This window comes from Excalfactoria chinensis, chromosome 17 (assembly GCF_039878825.1).
Source record: "Excalfactoria chinensis isolate bCotChi1 chromosome 17, bCotChi1.hap2, whole genome shotgun sequence".
NCBI lineage: Eukaryota > Metazoa > Chordata > Aves > Galliformes > Phasianidae > Excalfactoria > Excalfactoria chinensis.
Window position 1 is genome coordinate 4,479,815 of NC_092841.1, and position 25,822 is coordinate 4,505,636.

At 51.4% G+C, this 25,822-nt stretch overlaps 1 protein-coding gene across 19 annotated transcripts in view; it reads left to right on the forward strand.

Moving 5' to 3' along the window:
• The window catches only part of CACNA1G (calcium voltage-gated channel subunit alpha1 G), a 106,919-nt gene that overhangs the window by 38,665 nt on the left and 42,432 nt on the right, over positions 1–25,822 (forward strand). For 11 of the 19 annotated variants that reach the window (XM_072351694.1, XM_072351696.1, XM_072351703.1 and 8 more), the window contains exons 11-20: positions 7,670–7,821; positions 8,302–8,487; positions 9,520–9,634; positions 9,852–10,007; positions 13,633–13,701; positions 15,737–15,830; positions 16,431–16,615; positions 16,763–17,209; positions 22,391–22,491; positions 23,465–23,588. In XM_072351694.1, the coding sequence (XP_072207795.1) occupies positions 7,670–7,821; positions 8,302–8,487; positions 9,520–9,634; positions 9,852–10,007; positions 13,633–13,701; positions 15,737–15,830; positions 16,431–16,615; positions 16,763–17,209; positions 22,391–22,491; positions 23,465–23,588 (1,629 nt within the window). Of the gene's footprint in view, positions 1–7,669; positions 7,822–8,301; positions 8,488–9,519; positions 9,635–9,851; positions 10,008–13,632; positions 13,702–14,492; positions 14,520–15,736; positions 15,831–16,430; positions 17,210–22,390; positions 22,492–23,464; positions 23,589–25,822 lie in introns of all 19 variants that reach the window. The other 8 variants (XM_072351701.1, XM_072351705.1, XM_072351704.1 and 5 more) reach the window with 3 other exon arrangements.

A 25,822-nucleotide genomic window follows, 5' to 3' on the forward strand; every position in this document is an offset into this window, starting at 1 on the left:
TGACTCGCCTTAGGGAAGCTGAGCCCCCGCAGCGATGCTGGGGCTTTACGAAGGCTTGTTCTGCCATAGTGCAGGAGCAAAATGTGCTGCTCAGCCAGAGGGCTCCTGCTCTGTGCTCCCCCCAGCCCTGGAAGTGAGCCAGGCTGCACTCCACAATGTGCTGCTTTCCTTTCTTTCAAGCCTTTCCTTGGAGTGAAATGCAGAGGCTCAGAGCAAGGCGTGATGCTGAACTTCTCAGCAGGGGAAAGAATTCGGTGAGAGCTTCCTTAAGGAAGGGCTCGGGGTTTTGTTTTTGTTTTTAAAGTCTGGTTCGCATTGAGCTGCCTGGCTGTTCCGATTTTCCTTGTCTGAACCCGCTCGGTATGAACTATTCCCCACATCTCCGTTTGTTTGAATAGAGCTTGAATTTCAGCCGCTGTCTCTGCGGCGTTTCACCATTGTAAGGAGCAGGAGCCATGGTCCCAACCCAAGGGTCCTCACTGGCTGCTCCAAAGCCACAGAGGCCACAGTGTGGGGGTTTGGATCTCAGCAGAACCCAACCTGTGGGCTGTGGGAAGGAAGAGGAAATCATTCAGACCTCTACAGATGCTTTTTTTTTCCTCAATTTTTGAAAGCAAATTGGAGGGCTGATGAAGGGGAATGGCTTTTTGGGACAGCATCCAGGGAGTGCAGCTCACGGCAGCGGGAGGCTGTTCCTCCTCTCAGGAGGAAGGGGCCCTGCTGAGGCTTTGAGCTCACAGCAGCATCTAAAGCTGAAGTCCTGCTGTGTCCTGCTGCAGGTGCCGGGTGTGTGACGGCACAGCTGATGCAGTGTTTATCAGTGGTACCACTACCATCTCATAGCTGCTATGGCACAGAAATATCTGTGCCACAGGGAAGACCTCTGGTGGAATGGGTTACAGTGCCTATTGATGTACATAGGAGAGGCTGCAGAACATGGCAGCCTCCAATTCAGCAGTGCAGGGTGTCTCGTTCCCAGCTATCCAGGGTGATGGAAAGAGGGGCGGGAGGGTCACCAAGTGCAGCTGATTTAGGAAAGCCGCTGGCATGGAGCAGCCATTAAGCTGCAGGTTCAAGCATCTGTAATAGTCACCTCAGCTGTGTTTATGTACTTCTGCCTGAAGTCAGTGTGAGGGGAAGAACGGAGCTGGTGGTTATTACCTTACCAGGGACTTCAGGATTTGCATAGGGCAGGTGGGTGTCAAAGGCTTCACATGTCCCTGTTTGTGTCCTGAGCCCCAAGCAGGTTGTGGGTACATGAGCAGTTCTGCACCCATTGGTGCAGCATGGAGATTGTGTTGGGGTTCAGAAGCACTTTGATCCCAGGAGGACAGCTGCTGGGTTGTTGGCCAGGGAAGTGGTGGAGTCACCATCTGTGGAGGTGTTCAAAACAGTAGATATCTCATTGAGAGATGTGGCTTAGTGGTATGGTGGTTGTGGGCTGGTGGTTGGTGATCTTAGTGGTCTTTTCCAATCTTTAAGCTTCTATGATTCTACATGGAACTGCTACTTGGCCATCCCTGTGTGCCAAAATGGGGTCCTTCCAAGTGTTCCTCTGCCTCCTGAAAAGGTGGTGGAGGATCACATGAGCTGCAGCCTGTGGGATTCCCACTGCTTGGGTCACCTGCAGTGGGAACCCCACGGCCTGGTGGCAAGGTGGCACTTGGGTTGTGTCCCACTGGCACAGGGACTCAGAGACTAGTCCTGTCCCCAGGCACCATCCATCCCAGAGGGCAGTGCCAGCTCTGCACCACATCAGTGCCAGGCAGTGCTGGGCTCCCTTAGCCCTGTGTCAGCAGCCTGTCCTGATCCTGTCACTACGAAGCTTGCAATTTGACAATTCCCCCTATAAATCTGATCTGTTAGGTTTTGATCCAGGAAGACACTTGTGCATGGGCATGTGTCCCTCTGTACCAAGGAGATTCCCTTCCCTGGGCAGTGCATGCTCTTCCCAGGAGCCTGTGAAGTCCTGCATTCATGCATGTCTTTGCTTCCTAGAGACAGTTCTGCTTCCACTTTGGTGCATGTCCCATGTCTCTATTTAACTCTGTGACACATCTCCCAGCCCCGTGCCAGCTCATCCCAGCCAAGCTCTGAGCTCTGGCAGCGGCTGAGGCTTCCCCTCCCTCAGAAGCTGCTGGCTCAGAGCAGGCGACATCCCAATTTCCCAGCACTGCAGCTGCGCAGGGCACTCAGCCTGCAGGAAAACAAGGTGCCCTATAGATTTGCACGTGTTGTATTCAATTAGCTCTTGCTTCAGCAGAATTACTCTTATTAACAGTTTATTGTTGGAGACCAGGGGAGTCAAATCGATGCTAATGGAAGGCATCGGAGCTGTTAATCACTGGGATGGCTGCCTTCAGAACCAGCTGGCTGTTTGTCACTGGGGGTAATTCCTTCTCTGGACCTCGGGTTCTCCCACTCCTCAGCGCCGTGAGGGGTTTATGAGGTCTTGTAGGAACCCGTGTCTGTTAATGGACTTGCTCCCAATCTCCTGCAGAGCTGAGTCCTCAGGTGTGTTCACAGCAGCGCCCTGCCCATACAGCAGTCTTAATCCCAGTTTTGGAGATGGAATCTTCTGAGAATTAAAAGAGATTTCGCGCAGCAGGAAAACGTTTGAGCTCTTATCAGACAATTCAGTTCTCTGCATGTGCTGTGGATGAACTGATGCAGGTTTGCGACATCCCCTGAAGTCTCCTTCAGCTCTGCAGATGGGAGTTGTGAGCATCAATCCTCCCCAGTGCATCGGAGCTCCTCGTGCTGCCCGGTCTCACCCTGCACAGCTGTTGTTTCAGCTGCCATCAGCACCCCATGCTATCACTGCTCTGCTGGTGCCTACAGCAGGCACTGCTCGGCCAAATCACAAGATGATTTCTGGAGATGGCTCCATCCCTGTGCAGATGATGCAGCCCTGCTCTGCAGATAGTCAGGTGTTCCTATCCGCTCAGCTTTAAAGGCTGTGGTTGTGACCCCCGGGTGGGAGCCCGCACACAGCAAAGCCCGGGAGTGCCCCAGCTTTCATGCCCTGACTGCAGCTTCCTCTGTGCTCTCCCAGGCATCACCTCTCATCTTCCCAGGTTCCCTGATGGAGGTCAGCCCGTGTCCATGCTCAGCCCCAGATTTCAGCTCTGTGTTATGAACATGCTTTTGCTGACGGTAGGAAACCACCAGCATTCCCCCACAGCTGCCTGTGAGCACCAGGGATGTTGTTTGGGTGCCAGAAGGTGATCTCAGATCTGTGCAGGTGCCGCACAGCCTGCTCCTTCCCTGCGTCTTTTTGCCCTCCCTCCCCTTTGTATTTCTCAAGTACTAATGGGGAGATAAGTTGGAAACTTGGTGGAGCTTAACTAGAAATAGAGGGCTTTAAATCTCAAGTGCTTACAAGGTGTGACCAAGTGGAAACGCAGCTTTTGTTCAGCTTAAGCTCCTCCGAAACTGGCGCAGGGATGAGCTGCTCCGTGTTTCTCTTGCATTTTCCGAGATAATACTCATCCTGAGATCTCAGGCTGGGGGAGATGAGGAGTTCAGGCAGAGCAGCTGCTGTGGCTGAAAGGAGCAGGTGTGGGGTTATGGGGCTATGGGACTGCAGGTCTATGGGGCAGGGTGGTACACTGTGGTGCCCTCAGGCTCTCAGTGCAGTTGTGGGGTGGGTGAAGAGGCACAGCTGTGGGGAAATGCATGTAGGGGTGTGGTGGGTGGAGGAGCTGAGCATGAACCCTCCATCCTGCTGCTTCCCAAGCCTCTTCCAAGAGGGAAATTCTTCTTTCTAGCCATTTTGGCAAAGGATCTGTAGGGAAAGCCTCGCAGCACAGCTTGGACCTGGGCGACTTGTCCATCTGCTTCTTGCTGAAGCCAGCTGTCAGCTTCAAGTGATGGGCAGTCAGCGTGAAACAGGGCATTTTGCTGACTGATGGCTGCTTCCCTTCATCCAAGTTCCTTGTGTTTTGCCCCAGGTCTTGCTCAGGCCTTGAGGAGGATGCAGTGCACACATCAGGGAGTGCAGAGAGGCCTTGGTGGGAGGATCAGGCTGAGGAGAGAGGAGATTCACCTGTTTCTGTGACCTGTTTGATTTTTCTAATGTATATATATATATATATATATATATATATATATAAAATCTGCAAGTGATGACTCAGTAAAATGTTGGTGTTTCCTGGGAAATAGCTGAGGTTGTTATTTTCTTTCTGTGGTATTTTTCTCTAGTTGCCATGGAAATGCTTTCAGGAGGGCTCTGTTCTGCAGTTGGGGAACAGCTCAGGAGTTTGTGTGCTGTCCTCAATGCTTTCTGCTGGGCTCAGCGAGGCCCTCGCTACCCCCTGAGCACCTCTTTGCACTGGAGAATGGAAGGTTTTTGTGTTCTGTTTTGTTGTTGAGGAGATAGATAGAGGGGAAGGCCACTGGGGTGCTTCTGGGCAGGGTGCAGACACCCCTTGGCAGGGCGCAACCACTCCAGGTGTGCCCATGTGGACCCTGTGTGAGTAGGTCCAGTTGTGATGGGCATTGTGTGCCCTAGGACCACAGAATAGCCCAAGTTAGAAGGGACCCATTAAGGATCATTGATTCCAATCCCTGGGTCATGGCACAGTCATTTTGCTGTCATGGCTGGAGGAGGGGGCAGGAAGTAAAGCCTCGCAAGCTCTCTGCAAGGTGTGCCAGGGTGGTTGGTAGCTTTCCATCACCCCATTGTGGGGAATGGGAGAGTGCAGCCCATGTGAGCACTGGGTCAGGCTCAGGATGCTGCTCCAAGCTGGCATGGGGGAAGGGAGGTGAATGGGATGGATGTTTTCCTTCTGCTACAGTCGAATTTGGGGTGTTCTGCATGCCCATGCCCTCAGCCTGCCTCACCCTTCCCATGTCCCCCTCCCCGCTGTGTTGCTTTTCTGCATGGTGTTTGTTTGCTGCTTCTCCTGTTTTATGTGCTGCCAGCTCTCATCAACGTGCCGTGCGGTACGACAACACACTGACACTGCGCAAACACAGAGCTAACAGGGGGTGATGTAACCAGGGCACCACGTCTGTGTGTCCGGTGGGGAGAGTGTCCAGGAGACACCATTCTGGATTTATGGAGGATGAGCTGATAGTTGTATCTCGCTCCTTCTGAGTGCTGCTTGTTTAATCATAGGGTGTTTTCGTTGTAATTAATCACTGCTGCCACTAATGAGGAGATTAACAGACTTCACTTAATATATATTTATATATATATATATCTAAATATATTATCTGAGATATTTGAAGCATCCATTTGAACATTCTGTGAACTAAAGTTTCCGTGTTCTTCTTCAGGCTGACTTATTTATATTTTCCTATTCTAATCTGCGGTACAGAGCAAATGGATGAGGGAATAGAGGCTGACATGGAAGACAGGGCTTTCAAAGCATTGGAGTTGGCCATATCTGAAACTCTTCTGTCTACTTTGAGATGACAGTTTTAATTCCCACTGGATGGGACAGGCCACTTACCCACAGGATTTTAATGCTGCTAAAGGGAGGATGTTTCAGACATACCTGTGATTTCCCAAAGGCAGCAGCAGCTTCTGAGCAGCCTCATTATCTCCATGTGTCTGTGTCTCCTTGGGAGTCCTATAGCTGGGGTTTGGCGGTGCCCCCAGGCTCTGAGTCCCCGCAGGGTGAGCATCCCCTCAGGCGGGCACACAACTCAGCCCACCTCCATCCCCACAGATAATTCCCAGCACTGCACATGGCACAGCAGTGGTGTGTCCCTGGAAGGGATGTGGAGCCAAGTGGAACCCCATGAGCTGCACCAGTGGATGAAGGGAATCACCCACGTGGGAGCACCCCAAGGAAACCCTCTGAGTAGCTCACAGCACCCATCCGCTGCCTTGGGATGTGCTGTTTCCCATTGCAGATAATTCTTTGGGATGCTCCTTCCCTGTGGCAGCACGGGGCTGTGCTGGGGATGCACCTCTTCTGCCCAAGGAGAGGGGGCTTCCCTGCCTCTTTCAGTCTGTTTGAACCATTAATCTCAGGTTTTTGGTATTAATTCTCCATTTAGTTTCAGGAGGTCCTGCTCCACTTTCATAATGTGTGCTCAGCATCTCAGGTGTTTGGATCATTTTCCTGCGAAAGAAATAGGAAAGATCATGTGGAGCAGCAGCAGAGGGCAGGTGGCTTTTTGGGTACAACCCAGCAGGGAGGGTGGGCTGCTGGTGGGCACATGGCAGACACCAGCAGGGCTCCACAGGGCCATGCCAGGAGTGCGCTGCTTTTCCTATAGCACTGCTGCTGCAATAGTGAGAGCTCTACTGCTGTGGCATGGGGGCACTTCTATACAAGCTGGCATTTTTTGGGACTGATGTAGACTTTCAGCTATTTGAAATTGTCCTGAGGTGCAACTTGGTTCCCAGCATGTTTGTTACTTATGTGTGAGTGTTCCCATAGGGATGGAATGTTAAACCAGTGCTGTGTTTAATATTGAGAGCCAAGGTGTTGGCACTTGAGCACTAGTTCATATCAGGTGGGTGCTTGGCAGATGCTAGCCAAGGGGATGCTTGTCCACCAGGGTGTTTGAGGTGTAGGAAGCTTTCAAGTCCCCTTTTTCTCCTTTTCAATTGCTTTTCTTTGTTGATGCTGCCATTTCCTGCTCTGCCACCTGGGGACTGCTGCTTTGTCATCACAGAGTCCCACCGGGACCTCTGCAGGTCCTCCGGGACTGCTGCACTGCTGAGATAACGTCAGAGCAGTTGGTTCCCCAGCTGCCACCGCATTGGGGTGGAGGAACTGGAGCTAAACGGGCTTGGCCAGCTGTGCCTGGAGACTTCAACACACAGAAACAGCGGGGGCTGGAAGTCCATGGAGATTTAACTGTTTATAGACAGCATATAACTGTAGAACCTTTGGTTTCTTTTGTCTCTGAAGCAGAGCCGATGATGCTCTGAGCAGGATGGTGACACCAAGCCTTTGGGCTCCCATACCGCCTGCTGGGGCTGGGACCTGCAGTTCACGTGGCCCCATGGCTGTGCTGTGCTGGTGGCTGTGCTTTGGGCTTGCAGACCTCTTCCTGATGATGCTAGTGGTGAAGTCTGATCCCACTACAGCATCAGTTTTGTCTTCTGCTCTATGTTTTCCTATTATGCCCGCCCACCTGCCATGGAAAGCACAGCGCTCGGTGTCTGCAGGCATTGTTGGGAACCCTCTGTGAAGTATGTCAGGAAAACACCAAAGGCATTAATTTAGGTCCAATATTGCTGGAAGTCCGTTTGCTGGTTTTTTTCTTACTTCTGTTTTCAGTTGCCTGACTGAAGCACCAGGATTGGGCCCCTTCTGCAGCAGTGGTGCTCAGGTCTCCTGATAGTGAGCTTTGTTGGAGGTGTTTCAGTGACAGCATCCAAAGCCTCTGCTCTAGAAAGGTTTAGCTTAAATCTTTTGTTTTGTGACACTCGGACATAAACCTGCTGCTAATGCTGAGATTTACATTAATTCCACGTCTGGATTTATTTCCTCAGTTTCCAATGGATGTATAAACCTGAAATAACTAATGGTGTTTTCCTTCTCTCTCTCCTGGGCTTCAAGTGAGCTATTGCCACATTGCCCTGCTACCATCAGCCTCAGTGTTCCTACTCTTGTACTATTTAGACTGGCTATATTTCCAGGTGTAAGTGTGCCTGTGCCTAACAAATGGACAATGAACCATTCCTCCCCTTCTTTCCCAGCCAGAGGAGCTCACCAACGCCTTGGAGATCAGCAACATCGTCTTCACAAGCCTCTTTGCCCTGGAGATGCTGCTCAAAGTCCTTGTTTATGGCCCCTTTGGCTACATTAAGAACCCGTACAACATCTTTGATGGGATCATCGTGGTGATTAGGTACAAACCTAGAGCTTTCTTTACGTGCATTTCCCTTCATTTGGCTAGCTCATTAAAATGGAATGTAATGGTGAGTGGGCATAACTGCCTTCCTATGACACTTCTCTCTGCTGTAAGTTAACGTAATTAGACACAATTGCTGATAGATGTTTTAGGGTTATTTTCTGGTCATTTTCTGGTCAGAGAGAGGCCCACACAGAAAGCTGTCCATCTTGAGAGAGTCTGGGACCCAAATGGCACAACCAATGCCTGGTTAAATAACTGCTTTCGGTCACATACAGGACTGTGGTTGCAGCTGAGGGCTTCTGGCCCTGGTGGGTTCAGCTCCAGCTGGCACTGAGAGCTCCTCTCTGTCTGGGGAGGGTTTCCCACTCCCTATCTCTCTTCCCTCCGAATTCTCCCCTCTCCTTTGCTTCTTCTCCCAATGCCTTTGAGCCAGGTGTTCTCTGCCCATCCCACAACGATCACTTTTCCTCTCAGTGTGTGGGAGATCGTGGGGCAGCAAGGCGGGGGGCTCTCAGTGCTGCGGACCTTCCGGCTCATGCGGGTTCTGAAGCTGGTGCGCTTCATGCCGGCTCTGCAGCGGCAGCTTGTTGTCCTCATGAAGACCATGGACAACGTGGCCACCTTCTGCATGCTACTGATGCTCTTCATCTTCATATTTAGGTGGGTGCTTGGTGAGAGCTCTTCATTCCGGGGTATTCGGTGGGATCCCATGGGGATGTGAGAGGACCGTACTGGAGCATTTCTGATCTGAGTCCCAGAGCAGTGGCTTGATGACAATCTTCTTTTAGTTCTGGCCGAACGAGACATCTGTCTTCATGAGATGATTTGCAAGGAAAATCCTTCATCTGGATGATTCCTTGACACCACCCCGAGACATCTGTCCCATTACATGCAGCTGAGAATGTTGCTAAGGAAGGGGGCAAAGTTACTAAAATAAAAGCAGCCAAAATGGTGCTCCTGCTCTGGCACGGCCTCCTCACAGGAGTGAAGTTCTGCGGTAGGAATGCTAGAAACAGGTTTGGGGGAGCTCTGGAATTTTGGATTCGGGTCTGGATTTCGACTCAAGCCGTGCAGCAGCCACTCCTCTGGTGTCCCAGTGCTGGAAGGCTGATGAAAGCTGTTCTGCACAGTAATGATCCTTTCCCCAGTGAGGCATTTTGCTCCAAAGCACTGTTTGCTGCCGCGATGCTGAACGGAGCTGTGAATAATGTGATTATTCAGGTTACTGGCCGAGAGCAGGGGAAGACAAATTATTCCTTTAGCATCAATGTGAAATGAAAGGTATTCTGCTTTCATGTCAAAATCAGAAAAGATGTGGTGAGCCCCCTGATATGCTCCATTCAGGCTTCTCTCAGGATCCCTTTTTGTCTTCCCCGCTCAGTTTAAGCCTGTTTTGCAGAAAATTGTGTCATCGCAAAGCGGAAAGTCAAAACATTTTGTTTAGAAAGAGCTGAAACAAAATGTTGTGACTGACAAAACAAAGGAAAAGAAGGGGAAGGAACGGGCTTGCTTTTCGAAGCCATGCAACGGATTTGACCCAAATTTGCTCTCAGTTTGCACATTCTCGAGGTGTGCTTTTCATTGAGGGAATGATTCATCTTTTAAAAGATAGAATGGAAGGGCTCTGCTGGGGCTGGGGAGCAGCGGCAGCACTGCAGCCCAGCCCTGCTCAGCACTGCTCTCTCCTCGCAGCATTCTGGGGATGCACCTCTTTGGCTGCAAGTTCGCTTCTGAGCGGGACGGCGACACTCTGCCCGACAGGAAGAACTTCGACTCCTTGCTCTGGGCCATCGTCACTGTTTTCCAGGTACTGAGCAGAGAGCAGCCCGACCTGTTGCCCTTTGGGGCTGTGGGGGTGGGACAGCTATGGCACGGCTTGGTGGAGCCATTGCAGAGGCATTGAAATATGGACATTAGTTATAGCTCGGGGTCATGTCCAAGCCTGGGGTGCTTTGCTGCTCACCCAGGGCAGATGCCAGCATGCTGCTCTCTGTCTCCACGCTCCTGAGACATTTTCTTTGCAGATTCTGACCCAGGAAGACTGGAACAAGGTGCTCTACAATGGCATGGCATCTACTTCCTCCTGGGCAGCGCTCTACTTCATTGCCCTCATGACATTTGGGAATTACGTTCTGTTCAACCTGCTGGTGGCCATCCTGGTGGAGGGTTTCCAGACGGAGGTAATGTTCTCTCATTCGTGCCTTTGTTGGCTTTGAACGTCTCAGGGCCTGCAGACCTGCAGCAGGAATGTGGTTTCCGAAGTGGGCAGCAGTACATTTACCAGAGTGGTACATGAAAAGAAGTGGGGAAAAATACGAGGTCTTTTTTTCTTCATTCCTTCTTTCTGCTTAGCTGAGGTACAGTTTAATACAGCAAGTCCTTTAAATGAAGGGCTTAAATGAAAAGCATTGTTAGCATTAATGCAGGAGGGAGAACTCAGCGGTGAGTCAGGCACTGCAGATGGGATAACTGCTATGACAGTGCCTTTGAAACAGTTCTCTCCGTGTTTGTGAGCCAGATTAAAACCCTTCCTGAAAACTTACGCAGGCTGCTGGGAGATGAGGAGCATGATTGACTTCTTTATCGGTGTGTGCTCATGGAGCTCCTCCTAATTCCAGCGCCACAATACTTTCCATTTTAAGGCACCTGGTCCTCATCCCTGCCAGCCCTATGCAGCACCCAGGGTGCTGCAGGCTTTTAAGAAGGTTGGGGGGTTAGCATGGAGCTGTAATCTGTGTCTTAGCTGCCCAGCTGGGAGCTGCACCCCAAAGCTGGGCCCTGTGTTGCCCACCCACCCCACAGGAGTTTCCCAGTGTGCAGAGGGATGGAGGGCTGCATCCTGCTGGGGACCAGAGGGGGAGAAGCAGCCCAGAGCTGTCTGCTGGGACTTCTATGGCTGTGCTTTTACACTCTGTCTGCGCTGTTGATAACTGAGCCGGAGCAGTGGAATATTATTTAAGATTTGTTGCTTGTGTGTCCTAATATCCTACCAGCCTGGGAACAACTATGCACAGAACCGTATTTATTTTTATTATTGTTATTATTTTTGCAGTGCAATCTAGAGTTACATTAATGGAATCGTACCAGGAGATAGATAGAAGAAATTCTCTCATTTTTCTGTATCGTCTCTCATTGTATGTCGGTGTTTTCTTGTTTAATTGTTACTGCTGTGGCCATTTCTCTCTGTAACCCCCCCCTCACCATTCAGCCTGAAGGGAAGGTCACCGCCAGGTTCTCCTCCATAGCTCAGTGTTCCTTTGCCCGAGTGAGAAGAGGTAGAAGGTTCCTTGGCTGCTTGCGGAGCGATGACGGCTTTGAAACCAAACCTTTGTCTGTTCAGCTGAGCAAATTGATTCTCTGAAGGTCGCCTGAGTGGCAGAGCCCCATGTCTTGCCCAAGGCTCAGCCCTGCTGTGCAGCCACCCCTTCCCCACCCTGCTGTCCCCAGGGGAGGTGACCCCCCCCCCCCCATCCCTGCCACCTGGTTTGGTGCTGGAGCACGTGGCACTCTGCTTGCTTCTGGCTGGCAGCGATTTTCCCCGCTCGCTTGCAGCCAGCTGGCACCGCAGCACCGCTCGCTGTCGTTCACCGCAACGCGCTGTGGTTTTGTTCCCATGACCGCAGCTTTAAGGGTCCATCTCTGTTGCCCTGGCATCAGGGGGTGAGCACTGAGTGCTGGGACCATGACCCAGCACAGTCTCCAAAGCCTGGAGCCTTCTCTGCCCTCGGGAAATAGCTCTACCCAACCACTGTGATTTTGATGGCCTTGCACCTGATTCATGCAATTAACCACTTTGCTTACAGTGCTGTTTTGTATCTCAGGCTTTTAGAGAGGTGTTTTACTAATCATCTTCCTTCCACATCCTTGCTATTTGGAGCTCTCGGCGTTCCTCCTGCAAAAGGGAATGTGTGAAAGAGGGAGTTCAGCTGGATCTGCTGGGGCCGGGAGCCCACGGGTGGGATCCAGCACAGCCACCACACCTGGACCTCACCACCCTGCATCCCTGCAGCTCCCACACACCTATTCTTCTGGGCTTCACTAGCGAGCGCACAAAGGATCCTCTCCTCAGCAAAATTAATAGAGAGATCAGCTCTCCCTGTAAACAAACCCCATGTCCCTCTCCAGCCCTTGCACTCAACCCTTCCTCTGAGCGGGGTGTTTTTCCATTCTCTTCAGCTTTCCGGGCTGAAACACAATCTCAGAGCGGCTGCCTTTATCTCCCCGGTCCTTGACTGCCTTTCCTCAATCTGCAAGCACCTCGTTAATTTTAGTGCATGGCTTTGCAGCCCCAGTTGCTAGGCAGCAGATGTATATAAGCAATCGGGAAAGAAGAAGGAGCTGTTCCAAACTTTGAATATGGAGCAATATATTTTGCCGGGTTGCTTTTCTTCCCCTATTTTTTCTGTTTTTTTGGTAACCCGCTCCCCTGGTGCGAGGCACACTCAGGATGTGGCACAGGGCAGCTATTTTTGGGCTCATGTTCTGCAATTGAACTCAGGCTGGGTGTTTGTGCAGGGAAAGTGAGCAGGGGACCCCATTTGATGGAGCTGCTCATTTGAAATCGCTGCCTGAGCACAGGTCTCTGCCCTGGGGATTTCTCTCTGAAGCAAACAATGGCTCCTCTCTGTCAGACACAAAGCTGCTCTCACGAGGGACTCCCTGACAACGTTATCTCCAACATGTGTTCTTCCATTGGTGATTCTCCCGGCCTCATCTTGCCTTGTCCTCACTCCCAGTTCTACCCCTTTCCCTACCTTGTGTCTTAATTGCTCCCTGGTGCCCTGGGGCCACCCCCAGCCCTGTGCTCACCCTGCAGGGTGTTGCAGTGTTCTGGCTGGAGCAGCAGAACCTACAGAAAGCAGCACGTGGACTTCAACCAGAGGACTGAAGCCCATTTTCCCCCACGTGGAGTCTTTTGGATGGTGTCTTTGTTGCATCTTTTATCTTTTGCACCCCTATTGGTTTCAGCGGGATTGTCTTTGTGAAGGAAAAGTGTTTCTGTGTTTTCTTTTGGTGGCTTTTTCTCCTCTTTCTCTCTTACAAACAAAGACTTTAAGTTAAGTGTCCAAGGCTAGCAAGACCCCATGTCCCATTCAGACCCCCGAACCGATCAGAGAACCATAGAATACTCCAAGTTGTGAGGGATCGGTCTTCCTTAAACTCATCATCCCAGCTGGGAGCAGGGTGAGTTCCCCATCTGTGGGTTACAGGCTGGAGCACCTCTGCTTTGCCCCTGGGAAGCAGTGAGGACAAGCAGTGAGCGTGCCCAGGGCCACACATCCCACCCCATGCTGATGAGCCAAGGGCCACGAGTGCTGCTGCTTCCCCGGCGGGTTGGGAGGCACTGAGTTCTGGTGCTGAGAAGAATTGCTGGAGGTATTTCACCTGGCTGTGAGAGGGCTGATGTTGTGTTAATCAAACATTCATTAGAAGCCTCCGCTGCTGCCTAATGATGGCATAATAAATAAAGATCCCATTATGCAGCTGCAAAAAAGAAAAGAAGAAAACGTGTTTTCGATAATTAGCTGGTGTTTCATTAGCACAATTATCACTTCGGAGCTGCATCAAGCTCTCTGTCTGAAACACTTAATTTAAAGGTAAGGCTGGCCTCGTCGGGGCTGCTCCCCCAGCTCTTCATTGTGGCCGCATGCTGCCCTTCTCCATCTGCCCTTCCCCATCCCCTCCCTGCCTCTCCCTGTGTTGTTCTTTCTTTTTTTTACTTCCCTCTCATTTCTGCTGTCGAAACTGTGAAAATTGAACCCTCCTTCCCCTTCCTCCCCCTTCCCTGCCCTGTTTCTCCTTCAGGAGATCTCCAAGCGGGAAGATGCTGGGGGGCAGCTGAGCTGTGTTCAGCTGCCGGGCGACTCGGCAGCGGTATGTACGGCCACGCATGAGCCCCCCACACCCTTGTGGTTGTGTCCCTCGTGGTGCCTGGTCACACGCCGTGCTGCTGTCCTCATCGTCGTAGCTGTTGTGCTGTCAGGGGTTGTTGGGGTGTCATTCTTTTCTTTTTGTTGTCCTCACTGTTGAGTCAGCCTCGGTTTTAAGTCCCTTCCTTCTCTGGGGGAGCTGGAGGAATGAAGGTGGGTGCTCTGGGGAGCAGGGGGGCTTCAGGCTCAGCTCTCTGTGCAGTCCTGCAGTGAAGTGAGCTCACCCATGGGGTTTGCAGATGATGGGACCAAAGCAGTGTGCTCACACCCATGCCAGTCAGGCAGTGATGCTGGTCCCCAAGAACATCTGCTCCCTGTGACCCACGTGTGGGGCACTGAAGGGACCTGAAATCAAGTTGGAGCCTGCAAGAGCCCCATGCTCTGTAGGGCGAGGTCAGTCAGAGACACCCAGGCATCCCAGGATAAAGGTTGGGATGTGGGGTTGGGCTGTGCAGGAAGCTGAGGACACTGCGCATCCCACAAGTGCAGCACACTCCAGGCTTTGTTCTGCTGCTGGCTGCGTGTTTCTCTTCACCACTGCCTCCCCCTTCTTCCCTCTCCAAGAAGTCTGGCTCTTCCTTCAGCACAAAATCCTTTCCTGACATATCCGAATGCATCTTGTCACCTTGGGTACGTGCTGGCAGAGCCGCTGTGCCCTGGAGTCCCTCCAGACATGACCTCCTTTCCCAGAAGGATTGTAACTCCCTCTTCTCTCACAACCCCTTTTCTATCCAGAAAGGCAAGCTGGGAGTGCAGGAGCAGGTAACGGGTAGCGCGCTGGGGCTGGTACTCGCTGCTTGCAGGAGATGCTTCTGTCCCCAGATGTGGGGTTTGGTGCTGGGGGAGTCCCTGTGCAGCTCTGCTTTCCCATCTCTGCACATGCTGTGCACCCTCTCACTTTCCTCTGGGCTGTTGCAGAGCACTCCAGAAATGCAGCCCCACGTTGCTGTTCTTTCCCTCTGCCTGGCACCCAAGCACCAAACCTCCATAGGGGACTGAGGACAGCTTGGCCTTGCTGGGGTTCTGGGCTCCCGGTTCCTTCTAGCTAAGGGAGACTTTGCTTGGCTTCCACCTCAGCATCCTTCCTCCTTCCCTCCCCTCCCCTCCTCCCTCCCGATGTGCACCACGCTGGGGTTTGGTGCTGTTTGCCGGAAAAGCATTTTTAGCCCCAAGTCCTCCTGTGGTGGATTGGAATGGTTCTGGCGAGCACCTTTTCCCACTGGATGGATGCTCACTATACCACACCCTAAGCACCTTTCCACAGTGCCAATGGACAGAAGCGTGCAGGGAAGTTCCTCACCAGCTGTGTGCCGTGAGATGGAGCGAGCATGCTGAGCTACGGTAAACCTCAGTCCTTCTCTGGGGGCTGAACCTGGGTTCTCAGTAGCTCTCAGGATTCAAAATTCATGTAAATCCCCCAGACCTCTGTTGTGTTGCAGCTGGACCTGGTGGCCATCCAGGGGCAGACATTGGATCCTCTCTACACCACTGGGGCTTCCATCAATCATGTACTCATGGCTGCATTGCAAAGTCGGCATCCCAAGTCCTTGGTGGCTTCTTTAAGCATCACCAGGAAGCCGTGGGATTGCCCACACAGGGGGAGTTTCAAGCCACAGTGTATAAATTGAGAGAGATGAGTAGGGTCAACTTTTGTCCCAACGTTGCTCATCCTTCCCTGACATCAGTGTGCAATTCCCGCAGCACAGAAGCATAAGCAATGCATTTTTATCCTTTATTTCCCTGATCCCTTTCTGGGGTTGTGTTTGGAATCAGAGGCAGCCAGTCTTCCTGGTAGGAGGTTAATTAGTCTGTGGTATAAATATGTGCATGCCTCATTTTGTGAAAGGTGGTGTTGCATCGTGGTACACAGCTCGGTGGATCTGTAGGTGTGGTGTTGGCAATGCGGTCCCATGTGCTCGAGGGGTGTTTGTGCAGGCAGCCCCTCATTCCCCCTGGCTAAAGCGCTCTGTCTGCTGCAGGGGGATGCATCCAAGTCTGACTCAGAGGGTGAGCTCTTCCTCCGCAGCCTGGAAGAGGAGGGTGGACTGAAGAAAAACTTGTCAAACCCAGTCTGTGAGTACAGATCCCAGGACACCTGCCCTGCTGCACAACCCCCTCTGCTGTGAAAGCAATGTATCCTGGGTGGGAAATCCCTCCTGGGGACAATGCCCTCATCTCATCTCTCACTCTGTCGAGCTGGAAGGCTGTGCTACAGGGCTGGGAGTATGAGCTGCAGGCAAAAGAAATTTGATGGCATTCAGATCTGAAATCCATTCCAGTGGAATGTCCTCACAGGGGCACAAGTGGAGGAGTTCTGAGAGTGTGGGAAGGGGGGAGAAAAGTCTCTTTTCTGAGACTTGGGAGACTTCCGAGCCGAGAGGGAGCCCAGTGCAGGCAGGGTTCTGTAGAGGAAGAGTAGATGGGTGTTGGTGGAAGGCTAGGGGTCATACGTAAGGGATCTGTTCTCTCTGTTGGTACCCAATCCCATTCTCAACATCCTGCTCTTCCCCGCCATACCATTGGAAAGCTCTTAGACCCCAGAGGGCTTTTAGTCCCCTTCCTCCTGATGCAAGGAGGACAAACATACACTATGCAGCAGCTCTGCCCACCCAATGGCAGGCTGTGTGCATGCCCACAGCAGTGGGACCCTAAAACTTGCCTTTTACCTTCCAGTGATGGCCCTGAGTGAGCACCCAGAGCTCAAGAAAAGCCTCACCCCACCGCTCATCATCCACACCGCAGCCACACCGATGCCCATGCCCAAGAGCGCCATGTTTGGGGATGCAGCACAGGGCTATGAGTCACGCCGGGCCAGTGGCGTCTCCATGGACCCTGCTGCCTATGAGCTCAAATCCCCGGTAAGGACTCGAGCATCCTGTGGTTGCCCAACGAGCATTTGTGGGGCACACGATGCAGCTCTGTGCAGTGTCCAGCTGCCCGCCCAAGCCATGAGAACGGCCTGGTGTGGGCAGGTGACACGGACTGACCCCATCCCTGTCCCGCAGCCCAGCGCCCGCAGCTCCCCGCACAGCCCCTGGAGTGCTGGCAGCAGCTGGCCCAGCCGCCGCTCCAGCTGGAACAGCATCGGCCGGGCACCCAGCCTCAAGCGGCGGGGACAGAGCAGCGAGCGCAGGTCCCTGCTCTCTGGGGAGGGCAAGGAGAGCTCAGAGGATGGGGAGAGCTCAGATGAGGAGCACTCCAGCCGGGCTGGCAGTGTCAACGGCTCCTTACCTCATCGCATGGAGTCACTGGAAGCAAAGGGCTCCTTCGACCTCCAGGACACCCTGCAGGTGCCTTCGCTGTACCGCACCAGCAGCATGCACAGCAGTCGCACCATTGCCTCTGAGCACCAAGACTGCAATGGGAAAACTTCTCCTGGCCTGCTGGTCCATCAGCTCCACTTGGATGACCCTCGGCCAGACTGTGATGATGCTGATGATGAAGGCAACATGGTAAGGAGATGCTAAATGCTTGGTTTGGGCTGTTTTGTTTGTTTGTTTGTTTTTTGCTCATCCAAGTGACATCTGTAGCTCTTGGGAGTGTGCTGGTGGGCACAAAGCCACAGTCAAGGCAGGGGCTGAATGTCACCAGCACCACAGCTGGGGGTCACCAGGAGCAGTCTGGAAGGTGGCATTACATTAAGTGTCTCAGGGCCGTGTTAGAGCATTCAGATGGAGACATCAGGTTACAGTTAAATGCATGGAGCCATGTCTATCTTGGCGACTGTCTCTGGAGGCAAGGGAGGTGTATGGACAGGATGCTAAGGATGTGGTTTTGTGGTGGTAGGTCGGGCTGGTGGTTGAACTTGGTGATCTTGAGGGTTTTTTTCCAGCCCTGATGGTTCTATGATTTTACTCCATGATTGCACAACTCTGTTTCAACCCCCATCCATTGAAACAGACTATCTCTGTTGGCATCAACAGGCAGTGCAAAGGCAAGGTTGGGCCCACAAGTCCCATGGAGGCATTAGTCCTGCAGAGTTGGTGATTATTTCCAAGGCTTTGCATTAATTTCAATATGAAGAGGCATTAGTCCATGAGTGTCTCTCTTTCACAGGCCTGAGAAGTGCTATTTAGGAAATGTTAGCTAAAAGCATGGCAGCAGGAGAAGAAAAATCAGCTGTAATTTTGAGCTGATTAGAGCACCAGATAGTAAAGCAGCATCTCCAGCTTTGCATATTCTCTGCATCCGCACTTTCAAATCACTGCACATAATTTGCCAAGTTCTGCCACTGCTCAAATGGTGTAAATGCCCCCAGACTGGGGAGTCAGGGAATGCGTTGCAGTGTGATTGGAGCCTCAGCACAGGCTCCTATTGGGGCATTTTCAGCTCTTGAAGGGTTCTCTCCTTGTTCTGTGGGTTGAAAGATGCAGTGGTTGGATGGGATGTTTGATGGGTTGCTGATGGGTTTTGGGTACAGCCACGTGATGGTAACCAGCGCAGTAATGAGGGCTGTTGCTTTTGGGCATGATTTTACTGTATTTCACTGAGTTTGTTGAATGAAAATGGGATTTGGAGCATGTGAAAGGATGCGAAAGGCAGTGGTGACTCCAGAGAGCAACCGGGAGGAGAAAGAGAGCTTGTGCTGGCAGAATAGAGTCGCTCAGCCGTAAATCGCCTTTAAAACAAGCCATTATCCCATTACATCTCCAGCATGGATCCTCAGCCTGGGATTTTTACTGATTGTCTTAACCCGGTTTTTAACCTCCATAAAACAAATTGAATTTTTAAGAATAGAAGTGGTAATTATTTTTGGAAAAAACACTATTCCAAGCAATCGAGAGACCACACTCTTCATAGCTGGCTAGGGATGGCTTTTATGACCAATGTGTGCTGATTTCTGGGTTCACATGCCCTGTGGGTCCCTTCCTTTCCTCAGCAGCTCCGTCACATTGGGCAGCTCATGGTGGGACACATCCCTCCTGCCTCTCCCCACGGCTCCCAGTGCACTGCTCAATCAGATGCGTGTTTTTCATCTCTATTATGGTGACTGTTTTTAGTGGAAAACAAATGTCTTCTTTCTGTGTGCTGGGCTCTGACCAAGCAGGATTAGACCAAAGGTCTTTGAATTTTCTTCTATGGAGCTCAAACGCGTAGGGAAAGGACAGGCAAGGCAGGGTCACAGAGCATGCCCTGCCCCGCTGTGTCTGCTGGGATGTCCTCAGCTGGCAGCTGCCTTTCCTGGTGCCCCGCGATGTGAACTCACTGTGAATCACTGCAGCAGGTGGGTAAGAAAATATTGCTCTGATTGGCACAATGGCTCTCCAGGTTGAGGAGCTTTCCTTTGTGATTTTTCCCCTGACATTGTGGGGTTTTCTTTGCCCTTGTGTGAGCTTTGGCAGAGTCAGGAAAAAAAAGTCATTATTTTGTTAAATTGAAAAAAATAAATTAGAATTCCCTTACCAACGGAGGAAGAAAAGAACACAACTGTTATTCAGATCAAAGTGATCCTAAATGTGCCCTTCTGCAACAAAGCTTAACAAGCTCTCCTTGCTGGATGGTTTTGATTGCTGCCACACAGAAATAAAGGCAGTGTGAAGGCTGCCTTTGGATCTCCCAGACTCCCATTATATTAGTGCTGCTCCACTGCCTTCAGAGAGGTTATCCGGAATTTCCACTGCTCAGAATCAGGCCCTGCCTGCTCTTCTCCCATGAAGTACGAAATCAGGGGAAGAAAGTCAGTTCTTCATGGCACAAGTGTAGACATGGAGATCAGCTGTGCAAACCCATCCAGGCAGCAGATCTGTACCTCACTGAGCTGAGATCTGCTGCCTGCTGGGTTTGCATGGCAGGACCTGGGGCTGAGCTGGGGATTTGCTGACCTGGGCTGTGTTATCAGTCCATGCTTGTGCCAGCTGCAAAACTTCTGTATTCTGGAAAGGGAAGAAAAACCCAAATGCTGAGTGCTCAGTGTAGGATCGAGGAGATGTACCCAGTGTGTCCCCTCCTCCCAGGGGCAAAATCCCCATTGCAATTGCAGCTCTGATCCTCTCTGGCTATTGCGCTTTTTCCTGTGCTGTTCTGCTGCTTCCCCAGACCACCCCAGCCTGCCCCTGCTGCGCAGTTAAAATGAAATAATCAGGTCCTGAGCGCCTCTGTGCAGCTCTGAGCTTGCCTGAAGGTCTGTTGCTGCTCATAGAGCGTTTTTCAGCAGTTCCCCCCCTATCCTTATAATAAATCTTTTATAAATCTAACCCTCTCCCTTACTCCAAGGAGTGCATCAGTCATCCTTTAATGCCAGCTGCCTTTCATCCTGCCCTCAGAACTACATTAATATCTAGAAGTTCTAAAAAAAGAAGCTATTTATCAACAACTCTCCTTAGTGGGGGTGAGGGGTGGGGGCTGTGCTATGGGGCAAAGGCAGCCAACATCTCCACATCCCAGTGTGCAGAGGGGGGACAGCCAGTGGGAGCCACTGGGGCTTTGGTGAAGCCACCAGCAAGCAAATGAAGAAACGGTTTTCTTTCCCCCAAGCCCCCCCTGCCCAGTCTTTATTCATCCTGTCCAGGTGTGTTTTATGGACAAATGGATATGATTTAAATAACATAATTGATATATGGCTGGGAGCATAATGCAGGCTTGAGCAGCAATCAGGCTGATTGTGCGCCGTGGTTGTGTGTCTGGACCTCGCAGAGGAAGCGTTTGATGGGACTTGGGCTGGAAGCGCTCGCTTTTCATTTTGCAGACATCTTGCATTTGGCACAGATTAGTGAACCGTGCCCTTCCACCCATGGAAATCTGAAGTCATTCCTTTGCTTTAGACTCCCGTGGCTGTACTCTGGGACAGCTCTTGGCCCCGCTCAGAGCAGCGCTGTGCTGCCCTCGTGCTGACATGCCGAGTGGGGTCACGATGGGTGATCGCTTTTTGCCTTTGTTATCTGTCTGAGCCCATGAACTGCGAGCTGCAACAATTAGACAAACCCCAAAATATCTTTGGCATTAGAATTGGACAAAGGAATAGAAAGAAGCATTCTGTGCTGCTGACGCATTACCATTCACTACAAATCCCCATGATAAATACCAGAACTGCTTTGAATACTGGATACTCCTGGAAAGCTTCCAGCTTGCAAAATGAACTGGACGGAGCCGCGGCGATGCTCCGTGTCCTGGGGCAGCAATCCCTGCTCTGCCTGTGACTTGGAGCAGACATCAGGGCTGATCCATTTATTTCCTTTTGTTACATCTTTGGATAATTCAGCAGAGCGGGCTGCTGGGAGGGACAGCACAGCCCCAGGATGTGTGCTCTATTAAATATAGTTCAGAGCAAGGGGAGCGGTTCTGCCTCCTTGCCTGGAGCTGGAAAAGGAATGTACAAACAGCCCAAATGTGGCCAGAAACCCACTGATGTGCTGGGCCTGGGGTGTGCTGGCATGGAAAGAGATGGAATGATGAACAGCTGAAGGAAGGTGGTAGAAAAATCCAGCTGGTTTGTTCCTCAGACCTCTCCTTTTATTTTCACAAGGTTGTTTTCAGTCTGCGAAGGGTTCAGGTTGTCACCAAGGGCTTTCATTAAGGTGGGCACTACACTAGCAATTACCCATTGCTAATGAGACCCCTGGCTGACTGCATACAGTAGCAGAAAGCATTGCCTCCATTCCACTCAATTACCCTAACAAATCCCATTTTTACAGTCCAGAGTACCTCGAATTGCTAACAGTTTGGCTCCAAGCGAAGATAGAATCTCCCCTTCCGCAGGGCCGGGGCCCTGCTCCTTGGGCATCATGTGTGAGAGTGGGGAAATAGGGGTAACGAATGAGCAAGAACTCGCTTTAATTTGTCCGTGAATGCAAAGTGCTGCAGTGATGTTGCATGCACTGCTCTGTGGGTTCACTTCCTGGCCTCCGTTTGGACACCCAAGGTGAGAAGACCTAACTTGAGGCTGCTGCAGCCAGGACCAAGCATTCCCTTGGCACTGGATTTTCTTGTCTTCTCTTGATCTGTTGGCCAAAGCATTACAGTCTGCCCTCCTGCCCTTAAACAACCTTGCCAATGGTCTGAAATACATATGGCTGAGGATGTGCTGTGGATTCAAGGAGGAATTAATTCAGGGGAGCTGGATGACCTGCACTTATCCAGGAGGTCAGACAGGCCACGATGTTCCCTTCTGCCTTCATAATCCATGGTCAGATCTGGTTGTGCTGAATGAGAGGCAGATGCTTGCCATTGTGTTCCTTCACTGAAATGCAGCTTCCAAATGGTTTCTTTGGCTTTCCAGTGGTGTGCAGACATAGGGCTTGGCCCAGAAAGCAGCAGGAATCCCTCGTAAGATTCAGGTAGGCACCTGCTGAGAAGCCGGGGGATTGTGGCTGAGCTGAGCAGGTTATGGATCCACTTGGATGAGGGTTTTACTTGCCATGTCCATCCTTTTAGGTTGCCACATGCTGGATGTACTGTGCACAGCAGGAAGGAAGATGTGACTGCAGGGGCTCATGGCACCGTCACAGCTCTAACCTTCACCCTTCTCCTACAGGTCCTTTAGGGGAAGGCTGTTTTTCTTTGGTTTTACTGAGTACCTGGGGTGTATTTGTTCAGTTTAAAATTTCCCTGGGTCCTTTGCCTGGGAGCTCTGGGGATGTTAACTCTTCTCTCTGTTTTTCCTCCTGGTACATCTTTGCTCTCTGTTTTCCTCCTAGAGCAAAAGGGACCGCATGAAGGCCTGGGTACGGGCACATCTCCCCACCTGCTGCAAGGAGAGAGACTCCTGGTCCATCTACGTCTTTGCTCCTCATTCCAGGTAAGGCAGTTCGTGTGGTAGGATGTGCTGGGCACCAATGCCTCAGAGAAATCTAACTCTGCAGTCAGTGCACACTTAGAACACAGCAAAGGATCCTCCTTGCCCTGCCAAATCCTCTTCTCAGTGCAGACTTCTCCGTGCTCCTTTTTCTCCATCTCCTCACCTGGAGGACCCAAGTACTGCCTTTCCTAAAGCCCAGCCATGGGGTGAGTGGGGTCCAAGATCCCAAACCCATTCTCTGGACCCTGCCCACATGTAATGAGTTTCCTGCTCTTGAGCTGATGGGCCCTGGGCAGGGTTTGGGTTCATTCATATGGAGATTAGAGGGATTTTCAGAAACAGACTTAGGGGAATGTAATATGGTATTATAAATCCTGGGTCAGTGTACAACCATCTGTCACAATAAATAGCTTCTGTTCCTTTGCTCGTGTGCACTCAGCCCTTGCACTGGAGGAATTTAGAATCACAGAGTGGTTGGGTTGGAGGGAACCCGAAAGATCATCCAGCTCCAACCCCTCTGCCATGGGCAGGATTGCGAACCACTAAATCAGGCACCAGACCAGGACGTCCCAAACTCCATCCAGCCATTTCTTCTTGTGTATAAGCTAAAGCTGAACTCCACAGAGATGGCAGGGCACAGACCCACACCTGGCTGCCTGTCTGAGCTGTGCAAGCAGCTGCTGTGCTTCGAGCAAGTCTAAGTCCCCCATGAATGTTGCTGGGGCTGGAAATCTGTGGTTTTAATTTGAAATCGATCTTTGCAGCTTGAGTCCTTTCCTATTCATACCCAGATGTGCTTGCAGCATGGGGCTCTGCCAGGGAGGGGATTGCAGAACTGTGGCTCTTCTGCTTTGCAAACAGGGAGCTCAGTTCCTTGGCTGTGCTGGAGCTGCAGGAGCGTGCTGTGCTGTCCCCACCAGCTGAGTGCTAACTGCCTGTCTGTGTGCTGTCTTCTTTTCTGATTTCTTGGCAGGTTCCGTCTGATGTGCAATAAAATCATCACGCACAAGATGTTTGATCACATCGTCTTGGTGATCATCTTCCTCAACTGCATCACCATTGCCATGGAACGACCCAAAATCGAGCCTCACAGTGCTGTGAGTTTGAGTTTAATGTTTTCCATGTTCTTTGTGGAGGCAGCACGTGTGGCTCGATCCCTGCTGCTGAGCATTTGGGCTCACGCTTTTCCTTTTTGAAGAGCAGAGCCACCAGTGTCCGTGCTGAGCTGGGTATGGGGTAAGTACAGAGCGATGCTGTCCCAGGGAAGGCTTCTCCCCACCTCCTGCTCCACGTGCTCCTGCTCCTGTCCCCCCTGGTTCACAGAACAGGAGCAGAGCTCATGGCCTGCCACACATCCAGGCCCCCCGTGCAATATCCCATTTCTGCAAGTACGATCAAGGCTTTAACACGTGGCACAGGCACGACATCTGTCTCTGTTTCCTTCTCTGATCAACCTTCATTTCTTCCATCTGTTGTTCATGGGCACGTATGGATGGTGAAAAGGGAACAGGGGAAACCATTCATTTTGTACTCTTTTCTCCCCTTTGTCTACAATCTTTGCTGTGACACAAGGAAAACTGGATCGATATGTGCACTGTAATTCCATTCCCCTGAACCGTCCTGGTTTAATAGATTGTGTAGAGTTTTTTCAAGCCAGACCCTCACAGCACCCACTTCCGTCACTCAGAGGGGCAGAACCATGCGCTGCTCTTTTATTTTAGCATGGAGTGTGGCTGAGATGTGTGCTGGGCTCTTGCTGATGTATTCCAAAGACTGCTCATATCGCAATCGTATAGAATCACGGTTTGTTGTCGTAGGCGTGTCAGGCTGTTCATTTTCATAGATCTTCAATGTTAGACCTCAGAACCGAAGTCTTGGCTGCTCTGTGCCTATTTTAAGCTTTCCTCATAGTCCTCTTTACTGAATTAGTTTGCTCGGAGGTTCCTCCCCTAGATCCATTTTTTTCCTTTGATTATCACGCAGCCATGATGCATCACCTCGTAGCTGTGGGATGAGAGCAGGGCTCCCTGCCAGCCGGTGTGGCAGGAGGAAATCACCCCCTGCTCCCCAATTGGGACACCCTGGAGATCCTGTGGGCTTCCTCGAGCCCATTGCTGCGTCCTGTTCTGAGGCTGCCTTGGGGCCTCCCATCAGCCCCCTCCCTTTTCTCTAGGCCAAACAACCCAGCCACACTTCATATGTCTTCCCCTGTAGACACTTGTGATCTCTGCAGCCCTCCTTCGGGCACTCTCTCCTAGTTGTATATCCTTGTACTGTGGCACCCAGAACTGCAAGCAGTGCTCAAGGTGGAGCGGCAGTGGTGTGGTGCAGAGCAGACTTGCCGTGTCCAGCTGGTAATATCGTGCAACCCAGCAGTGCCAGCAGTATCAGTCTGTAGACAAAATGAAACTGAAGTGTGGCATCCAGGGCTGGAGCTGAGCTTGAGCCATGGTGTGGGTGCAGCAGAGAGGAGCTGGGCTGCCAGGAGCAGCTCCCATGCTCTGCTCACGGGGACAGAGCTCTCATCTGGAAACCCAGAGTTAGTTTAGCTTCAGTTGGTTAAAATAATTGTCCTTTGCCTCTCCGAGCTGTGGATTTTCTAGCTGCTTTACACGAGGTCTCATTCCCTGCCCCAGTTTCAGCTGGCTTATCAGAATGGGATGCTACTGCCAACCAACGAACGCTCCCCATCTCAGAGTGGGTGACATGGGCTGCAGAGATTATCCTTCAACGCAGCCATGTGCCCACCAGGGAGGGCTGTAATATCCTTGTCTCTCCCCCACGCTATTGTTGTTTTATCTCCAGCACCAACAGCAGTTCCTCGCCCTTCCCCACCACCTGCCCTGCAGCACTCCTTTGTGTGCCCAGCAGAGACGGTTCCTATCGCAGTTCCCGCAATCATGCTGCAGGTCCAGGACCTCATTAATTATGGGCCCAGGATGGAAACAAGCTGCTCTGTGGTTCCTGAGTCACTTTCAGTAAATCATGATCTGGCAACTGAGAGGGTTGCCAAGGTGTTTTGTCCTGTTTGAATTGCATCTCATTTTGTTCGAGAGATCTGCTTCTCTTACAGGATTGCTCTGTAGGGAGCAGCAGAAATAAATCCCAAATTGTTATTAGCAGAACTGGGGCTGGTTCAATTGTATGCACACAGGCACACTCACCACTTTCTTCCAACTTCTACCTTCTGCTGTCCATTTCTCAGAGCAGGCAATCAGAGATTGCTTAGGGATTAGGGAGAAGTGTAATTTATTTAATGATCATCATTAAAAGGAAAGGTTTCTGCTAACTACAGATAGAAAGCCAGGCCGTGGTCTCATCTGTAATCACT